The sequence below is a fragment of the Lynx rufus genome, unplaced genomic scaffold (assembly GCF_022079265.1).
Source record: "Lynx rufus isolate CCGP_SWC_20201006 ecotype Redwood Valley unplaced genomic scaffold, mLynRuf1.p SCAF_19, whole genome shotgun sequence".
Lineage (NCBI taxonomy): Eukaryota > Metazoa > Chordata > Mammalia > Carnivora > Felidae > Lynx > Lynx rufus.
Window position 1 is genome coordinate 14,693,225 of NW_025814833.1, and position 18,010 is coordinate 14,711,234.

The 18,010-nt window shown below is 44.9% G+C and overlaps 1 protein-coding gene across 1 annotated transcript; it reads left to right on the top strand.

Annotated features, from left to right (window-relative positions):
* Positions 1-215: 215 nt before the first annotated feature.
* AKAP14 (A-kinase anchoring protein 14) lies at positions 216-15,448 on the top strand. The gene is made up of 4 exons (XM_047081767.1): positions 216-241; positions 2,053-2,219; positions 2,311-2,402; positions 15,221-15,448. The coding sequence occupies exons 1-4, from the start codon at positions 216-218 to the stop codon at positions 15,446-15,448; spliced, it is 513 nt and encodes a 170-aa protein (XP_046937723.1).
* Positions 15,449-18,010: the final 2,562 nt, after the last annotated feature.

The following is an 18,010-nucleotide window of genomic DNA, read 5'->3' on the forward strand; positions in this document are numbered from 1 at the left end:
AAAGGCGTGGGCAGAACTAGGGAGACAAGGGCAAGTGCAGCTCCCCGGGGGCTAGAATGGCGGATCCACTGGGCTGGGGGGGGGGGGAGGTGAGGATAAACTCCTTTCCGAGACTGAGAAGTGAGACAGCTACCCTGGGAATATATAACTTGCCCGCACTCTCCTCTCTCATCCTGGTCTCTACATTGTGCAGAATCTCCTGGAAGCCAGAGGACATGGGAGAGCCCACAGATGCAGTCCAGTGAGGTCAGCCTTCCAAGGCAGAGAGCAGGGTGCACGGGGAGGAGTGGATCCGAAAGGGGCAAATGAAAGGTAGCCAGTGCACAATGTCATGGGGCCGGGGGTGAGTTAAACGAAATGTACATTAAACACCCAAAATTGGGAGTTGCTATTTATAGAAAAATAAAGGGAGAGAGAGATCTACTTTTTTTAAATTAAAACAAATTTTTTTTAAATGTTTACATTTGAGAGAGAGAGTGAGCGAGTGAGAAGGAGAGGGGCAGAGAAAAAGGGACACAGAATCCGAAGCGGGCTCCAGGCTCTGAGCCCGTCAGCACAGAGCCTGACGTGGGGCTCGAACTCATGAACCATGAAATCATGACCTGAGCCGAAGTCAGACACTTAACCGACTGAGCCACCCAGGTGCCCCTGGAGAGATCCACGTTTATGCAGCACCCCACCATGTAAGGACTGCCTGCAGGGATGTTTAACTGTGCTAGAACTGATTTCTCATAACTGAAGAGACTTAAGTGGTAGCCAGGGAAGACAGAGAAGAAAAGATGTGAAAAAGACGGAAAATGTGCAGAAGTTCCTAGCGCTGTGAGGAAGCCTTGTTCGCAGGCCTAATAACTATAACTTTCACAATCTCCACAGATGTTAAAGACATATGGAAAATTTTAGCGATCATCTATGACAAACGTTGTACAAAAACAGAAGCAAACGTAATTTCTTGATGTGATAAATCTCCAGCCATAAACCAGCAACATACTTTGTGATGTAGCAGCAGAAAGCACGCGCCCTGAAGTCAGACGCAAAAGAAGGATGCACATTGTCTCCACTTTCACTTAACATTTGTCTGGTAGTGTTAACCAAAGCGAATACTTAGGAGAGGTATACGTGTCAGGAAAAAAAGATGGTAAAAAATGATAGTTCCTGATGGATGGTATAATTCGTACACCTGGAAAATCCAAGAGAAAAAACTGAAAATCCACCCCTCCTAGGCTATATTGCCTCTAATGACTTTAATTCACTTCATTTTTTTAATGTTTATTTATTTTGACGGGGTGGGGCAGAGAGAGGGAGAGAGAGAATCTCAAGCAGGCTCCACACCCAGCTCAGAGTCTGACATGGGGCTCGATCTCACGATCAGGAGATCAGAAACTGAGCAGAACTCAAGAGCCAGACGCTTAACCAACTGAGCCACCCAAGAGCCCCTAATTCACTTTAAAGAGCCACATGCCCTGAGTCACCTAAGTAGGGATTGAGACTCAACTAGAAATCAATATTGTTAGAACTCCAAAGAAATTAGGACTCATTCTACTACATATATATATATATATATATAAATTTTTTAAAGTTTATTTGTTTTGAGAGAGACAGAATGTGAGCGGGGCGGGGGCAGGGGGAAGGGGGCAGAGACAGAGAGGGAGAGAGAGAATCCCAAGCAGGCTCCGCAGGGTCAGTGCAAAGCCCAACATGGGGCTCGAACTCAAGAAACCGTGAGATCATAACCTGAGCCGACATCAAGAGTCAGACGCTTAGTCGACTGAGCCACCCAGGAGCCCCTCTACTACGTCCTGATGAAGGTGTTCATGATTATGGGAATCTGAAAATCCTTGGTTTTCAGGAAAAATAGATCTCTGAAGCCAGGCACAAAGGATAAACCACAATGCCTTATTCAGGGTCCTATCCTGAGCCTTAAGTCCCTGTTGCCCCCTAGAGGCAACAACCTTTTCCTATGTCTTGTTATTCTTCACGTGATGGTCCGTATTTAGAGGAGTGGGTTCATGCGCACATGCGTAAAAGGTGTCTTCTTGAGTTCCTTTTTTGCAGGCAAAAGAAAATGGTTGGGACTAAAAGAGTCACAATCCAGGAGAAAACGGATGTGACTGAAAGTTCCAGGCGCCAGAAGACGGACACAGAAGACAGCAGCAATGTGAATGAACTAGCTCTGGAGATAGTTAAGCGTGCCATTGCTGCTGCTATTAAGTTTGTGGAAGGTAGTAATCCTGTTTGGCTATTTGGAGGAATGTCTCATTCTACAATGGCACACTACCAGGCAACTGACAGACTCTCCCCTTTATTTCGCAGAAACTAAAAACCCCATCAAGAACATCCAGTGGCTCACCCATGGTGAATTCACAGCAGAGAAAGGCCGTAGACAAATTGAGAAGTTTGTTTTGGTAAGTTAGTTGACCACTCCAGGTTGGCATACGAGGGCAAAGAACAATGAAAAGGAGTGTTTTATGAAAAGTTTGAAATCCAGGACCCCTAGATGATCTCAAAGGTCGCTAAATACATAAACACTGTCCCCATCTGGGTTCCAAAACCAACATGGGATAGTCTTTGAAGGTGAAAGGCACAATCGTATTGCCCTGTTTTTATCGTCCTAACCTTACATTTCCGACCAGGAAAGCCTGATACTCCCAGTTAAGCAATTTTCCCACGCTGGTGCTCTAAATGGGGGCCTAGTGACCTAAGGAGGGAGCTGCTCTTCCAAAACAGGAGTTCTCCGTCACCAACCTTAGAAATCGCCTCGTTAACAAAGGGGCTGCCGATGGAACTTTTAGATTTAGTTTGGGAACATATTGCCCGCACGCTGTGATGTACCTGCCTGTGAATTCCTTTTTCTTTTCCGCCTGTGCCTGGCTCTGAACCGTTCGTGTGGCTTATCCTGGCAGCTTTGGAGAGAAGGCCCTGGGCTGCTTTGCCTAACTGGCAGGGTGGAATAAAAAATGGCTTGAAATCCCTACTCACTGTATTTCCTCAGAAGAGAGACGAGTCGAAATAGATGGAGGCAAGCTCCCCAGCCCTCGGAGAAGACTCCCCACTGTCTCTGTTCCTCTGGCCGGCTCCATCTAAGCCTACAGCCCCAAGGGCAGTTTCCTAGGCCCCAGGAAGGCCTGGTCAGGTGGAAACGAGGTGGCTCCACACCCTCTTATGTCCCAGCAGGCACAACTCACCCTTCCAATGACAAGGGGTATTTAGAGCACAGTGATGATGTGTGGTGCAAGGTACTACTTACTCTTGGACCTTCTTGCTCTGGAGAATGTCTCCATTTGGAGTTGGGCGAAAGCCTCCGCCTACTGCACCCGGGGTTTGTGAATCGGGCTGGAATGGGACACAGAACAGGCAGAGACACTTCCCCCCACAATGCCGCCGGTTATTCTGAGTAAAAGGCAAACACAGTCCTGACAATGGCCTAGAGAGCTTGATGGGATCTGAGTCCCCTTCTCCCTCCCAACTTATTGCTCAGACTCATCACCTATGACCTACTGCCCTTTCACCTTTCTCACTCCAGCCACACCCGTCTCCTTCCCGTTCAACTGCCACGCATGCTCCCACCTCAGGGCCTTTGCACTTGCAGTGCTCTCTGCCCGGAACCCTCTCCCCTGCGACCTATTCTCATGGTTCATGCCTTACCTCTCTTCGCTCACTCTGAGGACGACCTGAGGACTAGTAGAAGAGCTCTTCCGCAGCTAAATATATAAAGAAAAAGCCATATGAAGAAGGGTAGCAGGGACAGAGGCAAAGTCGGGAACTAAAACCACAAATGGGAGGGACAGCACAGGCGTGCAGGTCCTCCCTGGCCTGGGGGGGGGCGAGGGGGGGCGGTTCAAGCCCCACATTGGGCACCACTATCCACCCTGGAGATCTGCACCAGGAAGATGAGGCCCCATAACATCCGGCCTTGAAAATCAGCAGGGTTTAATCCCAGGAGCTTTGAAAATCAATGGGGCTGCTTAACTGTGGGAGAGCCAGACTGTTGTAGGAAACCAAGACTCTGCTCTTAAAGGGCCCATACACAATCACCCTAAGACCAAGCACAGAGGCGGTGATTTGAGTGGTGCCTGGGCTAGAGGTGAACCTTTATCGACTAATTCTAGGGTTATGTGCCAGAGGGGCGGGGATCTGTAGGAACTTCCTCCGGGAATGAAAGTATGGGTGGGTACCAGTTCTGCCACTCTCTATCTACCTTGCTAGCACTGCTGACCCCACCCTGGCATTGCCCTGCAGACAGGCCCTGGCAGCCGCCCCTCTAAAGCAGCTCCTGCCCCACCACAAGTGGCAGGCAGCCTCACGCGGGACCAGCATCCCCCCAAAGCAATTACCACCCTGCCCCACCAGGTGGGGAGCACTGGCCAAGATCGGTGTCCCCTCCAAAGCAACTCGTGCCCCGGGGAGGGGGCGCCTAGCCCCATCCACTAGCACACCCACAATAGTCACCAGGCATTGCAGCCAGCAGGGCCGAGGGCCAGCCCGCTCACCAGCGCCTCCACAGCAGTCACAGCTGAGTCACAATAGGACCGTGCACACAGCCCACACGTGGGACACCCCCCTGGAGTGTCTCTCGTTCTGGTGACGAGGGGCGATTACACTACTGGGCCCCACAGGGCCCTTCTACATAAGGCCACTACTTTCAAGAGCAGGAGACGGAGCTGACGTACCTAATACATAGAGACGAACACACGGAATCAGACAAAATGAGGAGACGGAGGAATATGTTCCAAACAAAAGAACAAGACGAAAGCACAGAAAAAGACCTCAAATAAAACAGAGATAAGCAATTTACCTGATAAAGAGTTCACAGTAATGGTCATAAAGGTGCTCACAAGAGTTGGGAGAAGAACGAATGAACTCCGTGAGAACTTCAACGCAGAGATAGAAAATAGTTTTTAAAATTGAAGCTTAATGGGGCGCCTGGGTGGCTCAGTCAGTTAAGCGTCCCGCTCTTGATTTCGGCTCAGGTCATGATCTCACGGTTTGTGGGATCAAGCCCCGTGTCCGGTTCTGTGCGGACAGCACGGAGCCTGCTTGGGATTTTCTCTCTCTCTCTGCCCCTCCCCTGCTCATGCTCTCTCTCTCAATATAAACAAACTTAAAAAAAATCAGAGCTGAAGAATACAATAACTGAAATAAAAAATACACAAGACGGGATCAACAGCAGATGAGGAGACACAGAAAAACAAATCAGTGATCTGGAAGCCAGGGTAGTGGAAATCATCCAAGCTGAACAGCAAAACCAAAAAGGAATTCTTAAGAAATGAGGGTAGGATAAGGTACCACTGGAACAACATCAGGCATCCTAACATTTGCATTATAGGGGTCCCAGAAAAAAAAGGAGAGAAAGGGGCAGAAAACCTATTTGAAGACATAATTGCTAAAAACTTCCCTAGCCTGGGGAAAGAAACAGACATCCAGGTCCAGGGGGCAGAGAGACGGAGACCTCCAGATAAGAGGAACCGAAGGAGGTCTACATCAAGACACATAATAATTAAAATGGCAAAAATTAAAGATAAAGACAGAATCTTAAAAGCAGCAAGAGAATACAAATAGTTACGTATAAGAGAACCCCCAGAAGGCGATCGATCGGCTGCTTTTTCAGCAGAGTTTGGAGGCCAGAAGGGAGCGGCACAATACATTCAAAGTGCTGAAAGGAAAAACCTACAACCAAGAATACTCTACCCAGCAAGCTCATCATTCAGAATTGAAGGAGAGATAAAGAGCTCCTAGATAAAAGTTAAAAGAGTTCATCACCACTAAACCAGCCTCACAAAAAATGTTAGAGGGACTTGTTCAAGTAGAAAAGAAAAGGCTATAACTAGAAGTGAGAAAATTAAGAAAGAAAAAATTTCACTGGTAAAAGCAAACATATAGTAAAGGTAGGAGACCAGTCACTTATAAAGCTAGTATGAAGGTTAAAAGACAAAAGTAGTAAGATCAATAATAGCTACAATAATTAGTTAAGGTGGTACACAAAAAGATGTAAAATATGATGTCTACATAAAATAGGAGGGAGTAAAAACGTAAGCGCTTTTAGAATGTGTTCAAAATTAAGTGACCGTCAACTTAAAATATGCCGATATATATATATATATATATACATATATATATATATATATATATATATATATATATCATGTGTCGTATATAAACCTAACGGTAACCACAATCCAAGAACCTATGCTAGACACATGAAAGATCCAGGAATCCAAACTGAACACTAAAGAAAGTCATCAAATCACAAGGGAAGAGAGCAAGAGAAGGAACAGAGAAGAACTACAAGAACAACCAGAAAACAATTAACAAAATAATAAGTACATGCCCAGCAGTACTCTCACTGTAAACAGATTAAATGTTTCAATCGTAAGACACAGGGTGACCGAATGGATAAAAAACCAAAACCCACCTATATGCTGCCTATAAGAGACTCACTTTCAGACCTCAAGACATATACAGGCTGAAAGGGAAGGAATGGGAAAAGAGATTCCAAACACATGGGGGAGGGGGAGGAAAACTGGGGTAGCAATACTTATGCCAGATAAAGTAGTCTTTAAAACACAGCCTATAACAAGAGACAAAGAAGGACATTACATAATGATAAAGGGATCGATCCAACAAGAAGATATAACACTTGTAAATATCTATGCACCCAACACAGAAACACCTAAATGTGTAAAGAAAATACTGACAAATATAAAGGGAGAAATTGACAGTAAGACACCACAGAAAATACGGAAACAGTGACTTTGAATGACGCATTAGACCAGATGGACTTAACAGAACATTCCATCCAAAAACAGAACACACATTCTTTTCAAATGGACATGGAACATTCTCCAGGACAGATCACATGTTAGGCCAGAAAACAAGTCTCAATAAACGTAAGAAGACTGAAATCATATCAAGCATCTTTTCTTACCACAATGGCATGAAAATAGAAACCAGTTATGAGAAGAAAACTAGAAAAAAACCACAAACACCTGGAGGCTAAACGTGATACTAAACAACCAGTGGGTGAACAAAGAACTCAAAAAGAGGAAATAAAAATACACCTTGAGACAGATAGAAATGGAAACACAACAGTACAAAATTTATGCAGTGCAGCAGAAGCAGTTCTAAGAGGGAGGTTTACAGTGATACAGGCCCAACTCAAGAAACAAGAAAATCTCAAATAAACAATTTAATCTTACATCTAAAGGAATGAGAAAAAGAACAAAGCCCCAAATTAGTAGAAGAAAGGAAATAATAACTATCAGAGAGAAAAATGAAACAGAAACTGAAAAGAAAACATTAGAAGAGGTCAATGAAACTAAGAGCTGGTTCTTTGAAAAGATAAAATTGGAAAACTTTTAGCAAGACTCATCAAGAAAAAACGAGAGAGGACTGGAATGAAGAATATGATCAATGAAAGTTACAAATGACACCACAGAAATACAAATGATTATAAGACACTACTGTGAAAAATTATTTCTTGCAAACATTTTAAACAACCTAGAAAAAATGGATAAATTCCTAGAAACAATCTTCCAAGACTGGAATCAGGAAGAAATGGGGGCGCCTGGGTGGCTCAGTCAGTTAAGCAACCAACCTCGGCTCAGGTCATGATCTCACGGCTCATGGATTTGAGCCCTGTGTCAGGCTCCGTGCTGACAGTGTGGGGCCTGCTTGGGATTCTCTCTCTCTCCCTCCCTCTCTGCCCTCCCCGACTCTTGCTTTCTCTCTCTCAAGATAAATAAATAAGTAAACTTAATTTTTTTTAAAGAAGAAGAAATGGAAAATCTGAAAAACAAATTGCTAATAATGAAATCGAATCAGTACTCAAAAAATTCCCAACAAACAAAAGTCTGGGACTAGATGGCTTCACATGTGAATTTCACCAAACATTTCAAAGAGTTGATACCTATCCTCCTCAAACTATTCCAAAACATTAAAGAAGGAAGGCTTCCAAATCACTAAGACCAGCATAACCCTTATACCAAAACCAGACAGACACTACACAAAAGAAAATTCCAGGTCAATATCCCTGATGAACATAGATGAAAACATCCTCAACGATATATTAATAAACTGAATTCAACAATACCTTAAAAGGATCATATACCATAAGTAGGATTTATTCCAGGGATGCAGGGATAATTTAATATCCACAAATTAATCAATGTTATACACCGTGTTAACAAAATAAAGGATAAAAATCCTATGACCACCTCAGTAAATGCAGAAAAAGCATTTGACACAATTCAACATCCAAATATGATAAAAAAGCTCAACAAAGCGGGCACAGAGGAAACATACCAGCACAAAAGAGAGGCCAGATATGACAAACCCAGAGCTAACATCATGCTCAAGAATGAAACGCTGAAAGCTTTCCCTCTAAGATCAGGAACAAGACTAGAATGTCTACTCTTGCCCCTTAAAAGAAATTTTTTTAATGTTTATTTGTTTTTTGAGAGAGAGTGTGAGTGAGGGAAGTGCAAAGCGAGAGGGACACACAGAATCTGAAGCAGGCCCCAGGCTCTGAGCTGTCAGCACGGAGCCCGACACAGGGCTTGAACTCATGAGCTGTGAGATCATGACCTGAGCCGATGTCAGCCGCTTAACCGACTGAGCCACCCAGGTGCCCCATCACTTTTTTTTTTAAATGCTCATTTTAAAATTTATTTTTGAGAGAAAAAGTGAGAGAGCAGGGGAGAGGCAGAGAGGGGGAGGGGGCGGAGAAAGAGAATCCCAAGCAGGCTCTGCGCTCACAGCACAGATGTGGGGCTCAAACTCATGAACCATGATATCATTACCTGAGCTGAAATCAAGAGTTGGATGCTTAACTGACTGAGCCACCCAGGCACCCCTTAAATGTTTACTTTTGAGAGAGAGAGAGTGTAACCAGGTAGGGGCAGAGAGAGAGAGAAGGGGACAGAGGATCCAAAGTGGGCTCTGTGCTGACAGCAGCAAGCCCAATGCGGGGCTCGAACTCGCGAACCACGAGATCGTGACCTAAGCAGAAGTCGGACACTTGACCGACTGAGCCACCCAGGTGCCCCTACTCTCGCCACTTTTATTCAACATATAGTGCAAGGCCTAGCTGCAGCAATGTTACAAGAAAAAGAAATAAAAGGCATCAAAATTAGTAAAGAAGAAGTAAAACTGTCATGATTTACAGGTGACATGATACTATATATAGAAAACCCTAAAAACTCCACCAAAAAGCTACTAGAATAAATGAATTCAGTGAAATTGCAGGATACAAAATATATAGCAATCTGTCTATACACTAAAACAAACTATCAGAAAGAGAAACTGAAAAAGCAATCCCACATATAATTGCATCAAAAAGAATAAAATAAATTTAACCAGGGGGTTGAAAGACATATACTCTGAAAACTAGAAGACAATGATGAAAGAAACTGAAGATGACAACTACATGGAAAAATATACCATGCTCATGGATTGGAAGAATTAATATTGCTAAAATGTCCACCCTACTGGGGTGCCGGGGGTGGCTTAGTCGGTTACGCATCAGACTTCAGCTCAGGTCATGATCTCGTGGTTCATGGGTTCGAGCCTCGCATCGGGCTCTGCGCCGGTGGTGCAGAGCCTGATTGGGGTTCTCTCTCTCTCTCTCTCCCTCTCTCTCTGCCTCTCCCACACTTACACACACACTCTCTCTAAATAAGTAAACTTAAAAAAAAAGTCCATACTACCCAAAGCAATCTATAGAATTCAATACAATCCCAATAAAAATACCAATGGCATTTTTAATATTTTAGAACAAATAATCCTAACATTTACACGGAACAACATAAAACCCCGATTCGTTACAGTAATCTTGGGAAAGAAGACCAAAGCAGGAAGTATTATGCTCCCAGATTTCAAACTATACTACGAAGCTACAGTAGTCAAAACAGTATGGTACTGGCACAAAAACAGGCAGATCAGTGGAACAGAACAGAGTCCAGAAATAAACCTACACTTAGATGGTCAATGAGTCTACGCCAAAGGAGGCAAGAATGTCCGTCCAATGGGGAAAAGACAGTCTCTTTAATAAAAGGTGTTGGGAAAAGTGGACAGCGACCTGCAAAAGAAGGAAACTGGACCCCTTTCTAACACCAGACATGAAAATAAAGTCAAAATGGATTAAAGACCTAAATGTGAGACCTGAAGCCATAAAACCCCCAGAAGAAAGCACAGGAAATAAACTCTTGGACATCAGCCTCAGCAATATTTTTCCGGGTCTGTCTCCTCAGGCAAGGGGAACAAAACCAAAGATAAACAATTGCAACTACATCAAACTAAAAAACTTTCATGCAGTGAAGGAAGCCAGCAAAATGAAAGGCAACCTACTGAACGCGAGAAGATATTTTACACATGATATGTCTGATAAAGGGTTACTATCCAAAATATATAAAGAACTCCTGTAACTCCATACCAAAACGAGAATCGACTTAAAAAACGGGCAGAGGGCCTGAATGGAAATTTTCCAAAGAAGACATACAGATGGCCAAGAGACACATGAAAAGATGCTCAACATCACTGATCGGGGAAATGCAAATCATAACCACAGTGAGATGCCACCTCACACCAGTCAGCGTGGCTGGTATCACAAAAACAAGAAATAACAAATGTTGGTGAGAATGACGAGAAAGAAGAACCCCCGGGCCCTGTTGGCGGGCATGTAAGTTGGGGCAGCCATTATGGAAAACAGGACGGAGGTTCCTCAAACAATTTAAAATAGAAATACTCCAGTTCTGCTTATGTATCCAAAGAGAACAAAAGCACTAACGTGAAAAGGTACACGCATCCTCTGTTCATGGCAGCATTCTTTACCACAGCCGAGATGTGGAAGCAACTTAAGTGCCCATCAATAGATGAGTGGATAACAAAGATGTGGTATGTATATACAATGGAATATTATTCAGCCATAAATAAAACTGAAATCTTGCCACCTGCGACAACATGGATGGACTGAGAGAGTATTATGCTAGATGAAGTAAGTCAAAGACAAATAACGGATGATTTCAGAGGGGAGAGGGGTATGATTTGGGTGAAACAGGCGAAAGGGATTAAGAGGGACAAGTTTCCAGTTATCAAATAAACTAGTCACGGGGAAGAAAAGCATGGCAGAGAAAACACAGTCATTGATATTGTAGTAGCTTTGGATGGGGACAGACCCACCGTGATCATTTTATAATGTATATAAATGTTCAATTACCATGTTTTATGGCTGAAACTAATATAATACTGAATGGCAACTATAGTTCAATTTAAAAAAGATCCCACCTGCTCACCGAGGCCTTTCCTGGCCATCTCATCGAAAATTACAACCCTTTCTCCTTCTCTGATTTACTTTTCCGCTTAGCATTCAGCTCTACCTAAGACACTAGATTTTACTTATTCACTCTTTGCTTTTCTTCTACCTCTGGATCATATGGTCCGTGAAGGAGAGGCTTTTGTCCCTTTCTCTGCCCTCAGCCCCTAGAAAGGTCAGGTACGCAGAGATGTTGCCTACATGAACAGATTTCTTCTCTCCATACCATTATTTGTTCACAGATGAAGAGCTTACCTACTTTGTAGGACTGTTATGAAGATAAGACAATTATAAAGTAGAAGGTGATGGGGCGCCTGGGTGGCCCCGTTGGTTGAACATCCGACTGGCTCAGGTCACGATCTCATGATTCGTGAGTTGGAGACCTGTGTCTCTGTCTCCCCCTCTCTCTGCCCCTCCCCTACTTGCACTCGCTCTCAAAAATAAATAAACATAGGGGCGCCTGGGTGGCGCAGTCGGTTAAGCATCCGACTTCAGCCAGGTCACGATCTCGTGGTCCGTGGGTTCGAGCCCCGCGTCGGGCTCTGGGCTGATGGCTCAGAGCCTGGAGCCTGTTTCTGATTCTGTGTCTCCCTCTCTCTCTGCCCCTCCCCCGTTCATGCTCTGTCTCTCTCTGTCCCAAAAATAAATTAAAAAAAACATTGAAAAAAAAATAAACATTAAAAAATGCTTTTTAAATTAAAAAAGGAAAAGTAGAAGGTGACTAAAAAGCTGAAAGCCCTATATAGCGACTGACATAAAATCACCTTGTTCCCAACCCTGCTAATGAAATGAGTCCTACAAGTAGAGTCTCCCGTCTAAGTGTCAGATATTTCTTTTTTGTTAATGTTTATTTATTTTTGAGAGAGAGAGAGACAGACAGACAGACAGACCACGAGCAGAGAGGGGCTGAGAGACAGGGGTGGGGGACACAAAATCCAAAGCAGGCTCCAGGCTCTGAGCTGTCAGTACAGAACCCGACGTGGGGCTCGAACCCATGAACCGCAAGATCACAACCTCAGCTGAAGTTGGATGCTTAACCGACTGGAGCCACCCAGGCGCCCCTAAGTGTCAGCTATTTCTGATGAAGAGCTTTCTCAAGCTTACTGCACATTTCCCAGAATCCACCAGACACCAGGGGATGGCAAATTAGTAGTTACCGTTTGTTGCGCGTTACCACATGCCAAGCACTGCTAAGCACGTCACATGCACGATCTCATCTAATCCCCACAACAAACCTGTATGTAGGTACATCAATGTGCCCATTTTGCAGATGAGAAACCCCGAGGCTCAGAGAGGTTGGACAATTTGCCCAAGGTTTTTCTGATTAAGCAGCAAACTAAAGTTCTGGATCACAGGTCTGGTACAGTTTTGCTAACAGATAGTAAGAACCAGTTCTTTTTGATGACAGAAATAATGCAGAGTTTTACTATGAGTGAAAAATGCAAATTCAAGGGATTTTAAGGTACTGCAACGTGAATAAGAATGGTTAAACCTGGTATCCGAAGTCTTGTGTGATTTGGGGAGGGAACAGGTATACTCCTACATTGCCAATGAGCACAAGTAGTTTATTCTTTGAAGAAACACAATCTGGAAACAGGAATATTACAAATAAGTTCTTTCTAAGAGAAAAGTTGGAAAAAAATAAAAACCATTAAAAAAAAAACAAATAAGAGTTGGAAAATCCCCAATGCCTAACGTACAGTTACAAATTATTGTTATAATAGAAATAAGACGTCATTATAAAAAAGCCCCAGTGAGCAAAAGGACAGAGTAGAAAATGAAGGTTCCCCTTCCGCCCCCACAATACCCAGTTCTACTCCCTCAGAGGTCACTTACCGTTGATAACAGTTTTGTGCATATACTTCCAGGTGCCTGTTGATTTTGAGTGTCCAATAATATGTAATTGGCTAAGCCATCCATGGTAGAGTAGCACAACGACATATTGTTCCCTGGAAGCGAGTATATGAAGCAACGTTATGTAAAAATTACAAAATACCAGGACAACACACACTCACTGGAGCTACACAAAATCAGCTGCCTGAACACTGATAAAAATGGGAAGAGATTGGCCTGATGGAGATAGCTGAATTTAATGTGTCTAAGGCTGGGGTGCCTGGGAGGCTCAGTCGGTTGAGCATCCGACTTCGGCTCAGGTCATGACCTCACAGTTTGTGAGTTCGAGCCCCGCGTCGGGCTCTGTGCTGACAGCTTGGAGCCTGGAGCCTGCTTTGGATTCTGTCTGTCTGTCTGTCTCTCTCTCTCGCTGCCCCTCCCCCGCTCACTCTGTGTCTCTTTCTCTCAAAAAAAAAAATTAAAAAAAAATTTAATGCGTTTAAGGCTGCCTGAGTTCACAAAAGGAAAAAGAAAAGAAAACAAGACCAACCACTGCGACGCCACACGGGGGGGAAGAAAATCTTAGAATTGAGACGTCTGGTCGGGTGGAGAGAGCACTGGGCCGGCCGCTTGGGAGCCCCGGGTCCCAGCCCCAGCTGTTATGGGCCGTCCCTTGCCGTTTCTAGGCCCCAATATGCTCATCTGCAAAGGGGCCTCCTTAAATGAGGTCTAGGGACCTTCCGATGGTCCAAAGTCTTTGTGTGCCAGAGGAAACATTAGGGCTGAAGAAATAGAATAACATAGAATAACATAGAAAGGCTGGAAAGAAAGGCATTGCTCCAGTGGGGCCACAAAGGGTGACCTGTCGGGCCCCTTCATTAAGAGGAACGATAATCTGTGTAAAACACAGTCCCTGATCTCAAGGAATCTGGTGCCTGGTGCTCTTGTGTGGCTGACTGAAACAATCGGTTGGGTGTAAGTCTGAAATAAAGTAAGCCGACCCCCCCAGTCTGCTTTTTTTTTTTTTTAAAGGAGCACCAGAAATCTTTTTGCCATCAGCCTCCTACTGTCCCTCCTCACATCACTGAGACTGTTAAACTATCTCACTCCCTTCCTTCTGTGGACCTTCATCTTAATTCAGGATCTTTTTTTAAATTTTTTTAATTTTGATTTGGAAGCTTCCTGTGCCCCAATAGCCAAGCCAAGGGGACTCAGTTGAATTGAACTTGTCGAATACCAATAGCATTCGAGGCCCCGTACAGCGAAGCAGGGCTGCGTTATGACTTCTGTGGGCCCGAGGCACTAGGAAGATGCATGCTTGGGGACAGAAACATCTCGGAGGGGGGAGACAGGGATCTGAGGGGTCGGATGATCCTCGTGCCTGACCCGTTCCTCTTCTGAACTCACTTTCTATACTACCGATGGCTGCCGTGAGGCGAGTCTGCTTTTCAGAAACAGCTTGTGAAATCAGCCTCATTACATTTTGTTTTTCTTTTTGAGAGACAGAGAGACTGAGGGCCGGGGAGGGGCCGAGGGAGAGGGAGAGAGAGAATCCTAAGAGACTCCATGCCTAGCGTGGAGCCTGATTCGGGGTTCGATCTCACGACCCTAAGATCACGGCCTGAGCCCAAATCAAGAGTAGGAGGCTTAACCGACTGAGCCACCCAGGCGCCTTGCGGCCTCATTACCCTCTAGTCATACCTTTACGCGGAGTGGGCAGAACACATGTTCGAACCACTTTCTAATTATTCTCCAAGGAGCCAAACTGGCCTCCCAAGCCAGGGTCTGGACGGTCAGTGCGCACGCCGTGTGTGGCGGGCACGTACACCTACGCATCTGAGCATGTGCCTCTCTGTGTTCCAGAGCCCGCTCTTAGGCGATGTCGCGTTATTGACTCATTTCGTGTCCGCTTCCCCTTTTCCCTCCTCCCGTGTGGAGTTGACTCCGGTGTGAATCTTAACAATGTTAAGAACGGATGACAGAAGCGGGGCTGTGACCCCTCCTGTTGTGCGCTGCCTTTGCCTAGAGGACTTGCATAGAAGCGTGCTTTTCGTTCTGAGTGCTCTTTTTCCCGTGAAACAGACTTGGGAGTATCAAGAACGCTGGGTGCACCACACACAGTTCATAGAGAGGAAAGACGTGGTTCACAGCTACTACTACCTCTACTGCGTACGCTGGAGTATCCCGACCGCTATGAGACCCATGCTACAAGTCTCTGCCTCTGCCTACTTCACCGTCAAGATCACCAAAAACAAACCTCCAGTAAGCTCTTCCTTTTCTGCCCTGTTCACGTCGATGAGACTCCAATGAGAACGGAGACCTCTCTTGTCAAGGTCATCGATGACCTCTTTTTTTTTTCTTTTCGGTACACCTTAATGGTTTTACAAACTAGTTCTCAACGGTTCCTTCTGTCCTCATCTTGCTTGGCCAATCTGTAGCACTTGCCCTGGCTGCGCACTCCCTTCTTCAGGAAGTGTTCCATTTGGCTGCTAAAACACCATACTATCCTGGCCTTGCGCCCGCCTCACCGACCATTCCTTCTCAGTCTCTCCTGGCCTCGAGCCTCTCCTCTAGACTCATTTCCTTGGGGAATCTTATGGTCTCCGGGCTCCAAATGCCACCTTTAGCTTACGATTCCCAAATTTATATCTCCAGCCCAGACCTCTGCCACTGCTTAATACACATCTCACTTCTTGTATCCCAAACTGAACTTGCCATTTACCCTTCCCAACCTGACCTACCTGCAGACATCTCATCTCGGTTCACGGCCCACATCCTTGGCATCACCTTTGACTTTCGCATCCCTGATGCAACACACTAGGAAGTCCTGTTGGCCCTATCTTCAGAAACAGGTCCTGAATCCAACAATTTCTTACCACTCCACTTTTACCACCTTGGTGCAAGACCCCATCGACTCTTACCAAGAGTATTTCAATGGCCTTCTAACTGGCCTCTCTGCTTCCACCCTTGCCCTCGTCGTGTATCTTTTCAACCCAGCGGCCGCCAGCGTGAGCCTTGTGAGATGAATTTATGTCACTCCTCTGTTTACAATGTGTTTCTCAAACTTCCAAGCACATGCAAATTAATGGGGGATCTTGTCGAAAGAAGGTTCCGATTCAGCAGGTCTGGGGTAGGGCCGGAGATTACTAACAAGATCCTAGGCGGTGCTGATGCCACAGGTCCACAGAGCACAATTTGAGTATTGAGGGCCTACAAGGCCTTGCGTGACCTAGTCCCTTGTTATTTCTGCTTTTTTCCCTCTCCTCCTTCTCCTCCTCCTCCTCCCTCACTCCCCTCTAGCTACTGTGATCTTGCTATTCTTTAACAATCCAGGTATAGTCCCGCCTCTGCGCCTCTGCATTTGCTGTTCCCTCCGACTGGACCGCTCTCCCCTTGGTATGTGCATATCCTGCTCTCACCTCCTAGACCACACTTTGTAACACTTTATTACCTTCTGATAGTCTACGTAATTTATTATCTTGTTACGGCCTGCTCCCCCTACCAGAATGTGAGTTCCACAAAGGCAGGAATGTTTGTCTTGCTGTAAAACGAGGCCTGGCAAACAGTAGGCACTCAGTAAATACTTGAAGGAATGACTGCCTGTAGCCACCATGTAGACGATGAATATGAAATATTGATAGCTAGTGTGAAAGGAGTTAAAATAACACCCATGAATCTAGGGCTCGGGTCATCAGAGGAGCAGGGCTGGTACCAAGCATAATGCCCGGAACACAGCACACATAAAAATGTGATTTCTCCCCTTGTCTTCCATCCTTTCACAGAAATTATCTGAGGCTTCGTCTGACTCTCAAGCTTTATATATGGCTACACAGTGAGCCAACTATGTCTTATGTTTATCCTAGCCTAGTACAAACTTACCTATTTGAACCTGCAGTAATGTAAAAAGGTAAAGTAGGTGGAGCTCTCCCTTCCCCTGGTCATATATCCTGCCATCAGCTGTCTTGCTAAGTGGCAAGGTTGGAGATTGGAAAGGAAGGCTGGTGGAGGTAAGTAAGACCATGATCAGTGCCCATGCACTGAGTGCTTAGGAGAAGGGCTCTTGATTAGAATTCCAAGTATAATTTTGGAAGGGAGAATGGGTGGGGGCCACTGAGACAATTTTACACCCTACATTTTTATGTGGCTTTAAAAACGTTTTCAAACTTGTTTACCTATATTACTTCGTTCTTACTCTATTCCTAAGAGGGAAATACGGCCAACTGAGTAAAGTGGAGCATGTAGAGAAGGTAAATGACTATTCATGAAGAACACAAGCCTGTCCTGACTTGTTTTCAATTTTTATGGAGATTCTTTAGGTTATTTGTTGCCAAAAAGATCTTTTGGGGAACAGAGATTTGAAGTGACAAAGAACTGATAGACATCCCGATAAGGAGGGTAAATTCTAGAAACTTAAGAGTATACATATATGGACAAGGGTAGGGATGGAAGGAATTATGAGTTGGTATGATTGGTCTAGGCTAACAGTTGCCCTTTTCTCTCTTAGGATATGCCCATTGAGGTCTCTTACGTCTTTGAGGGCCATTCGTTAGTTCACAGGTAACGAACAGTTGGAGGCTTTTTTTTTTTTTCTCATAATCTCTACCCCCAACGAGGCTAGAACTCAACATCTCGAGATCAAGAGTCGCATGCTCTACTGACTGAGCCACCTAGGCGCCCCTAGAGACTTACTTTTAAAAAGGTGGTGGGAAAAGGTCATCACACCCCAGGAACTTAGCAGGCCCATAGCCACAGATAATTCACGTAATGGTTACTTTTCTTCTTTGAACCACCTACCCCATTACGATGGGCTAAAAGTAGGATTCTGCCCTTGTTCTAGAAAAACTTTTTTAATGGCTTGGTTTTCAGCAATTA

What these genes read in the sequence shown, in the direction of transcription:
- AKAP14 (XM_047081767.1), top strand. Translation starts at nt 216, where the DNA reads ATGGGAGAGCCCACAGATGCAGTCCA. An exon ending in GAGCCCACAGATGCAGTCCA is followed by an intron (nt 242 to 2,052) that starts GTGAGGTCAGCC and finishes CCTTTTTTGCAG; the next exon opens with GCAAAAGAAAATGGTTGGGA. An exon ending in TGCTATTAAGTTTGTGGAAG is followed by an intron (nt 2,220 to 2,310) that starts GTAGTAATCCTG and finishes TTTATTTCGCAG; the next exon opens with AAACTAAAAACCCCATCAAG.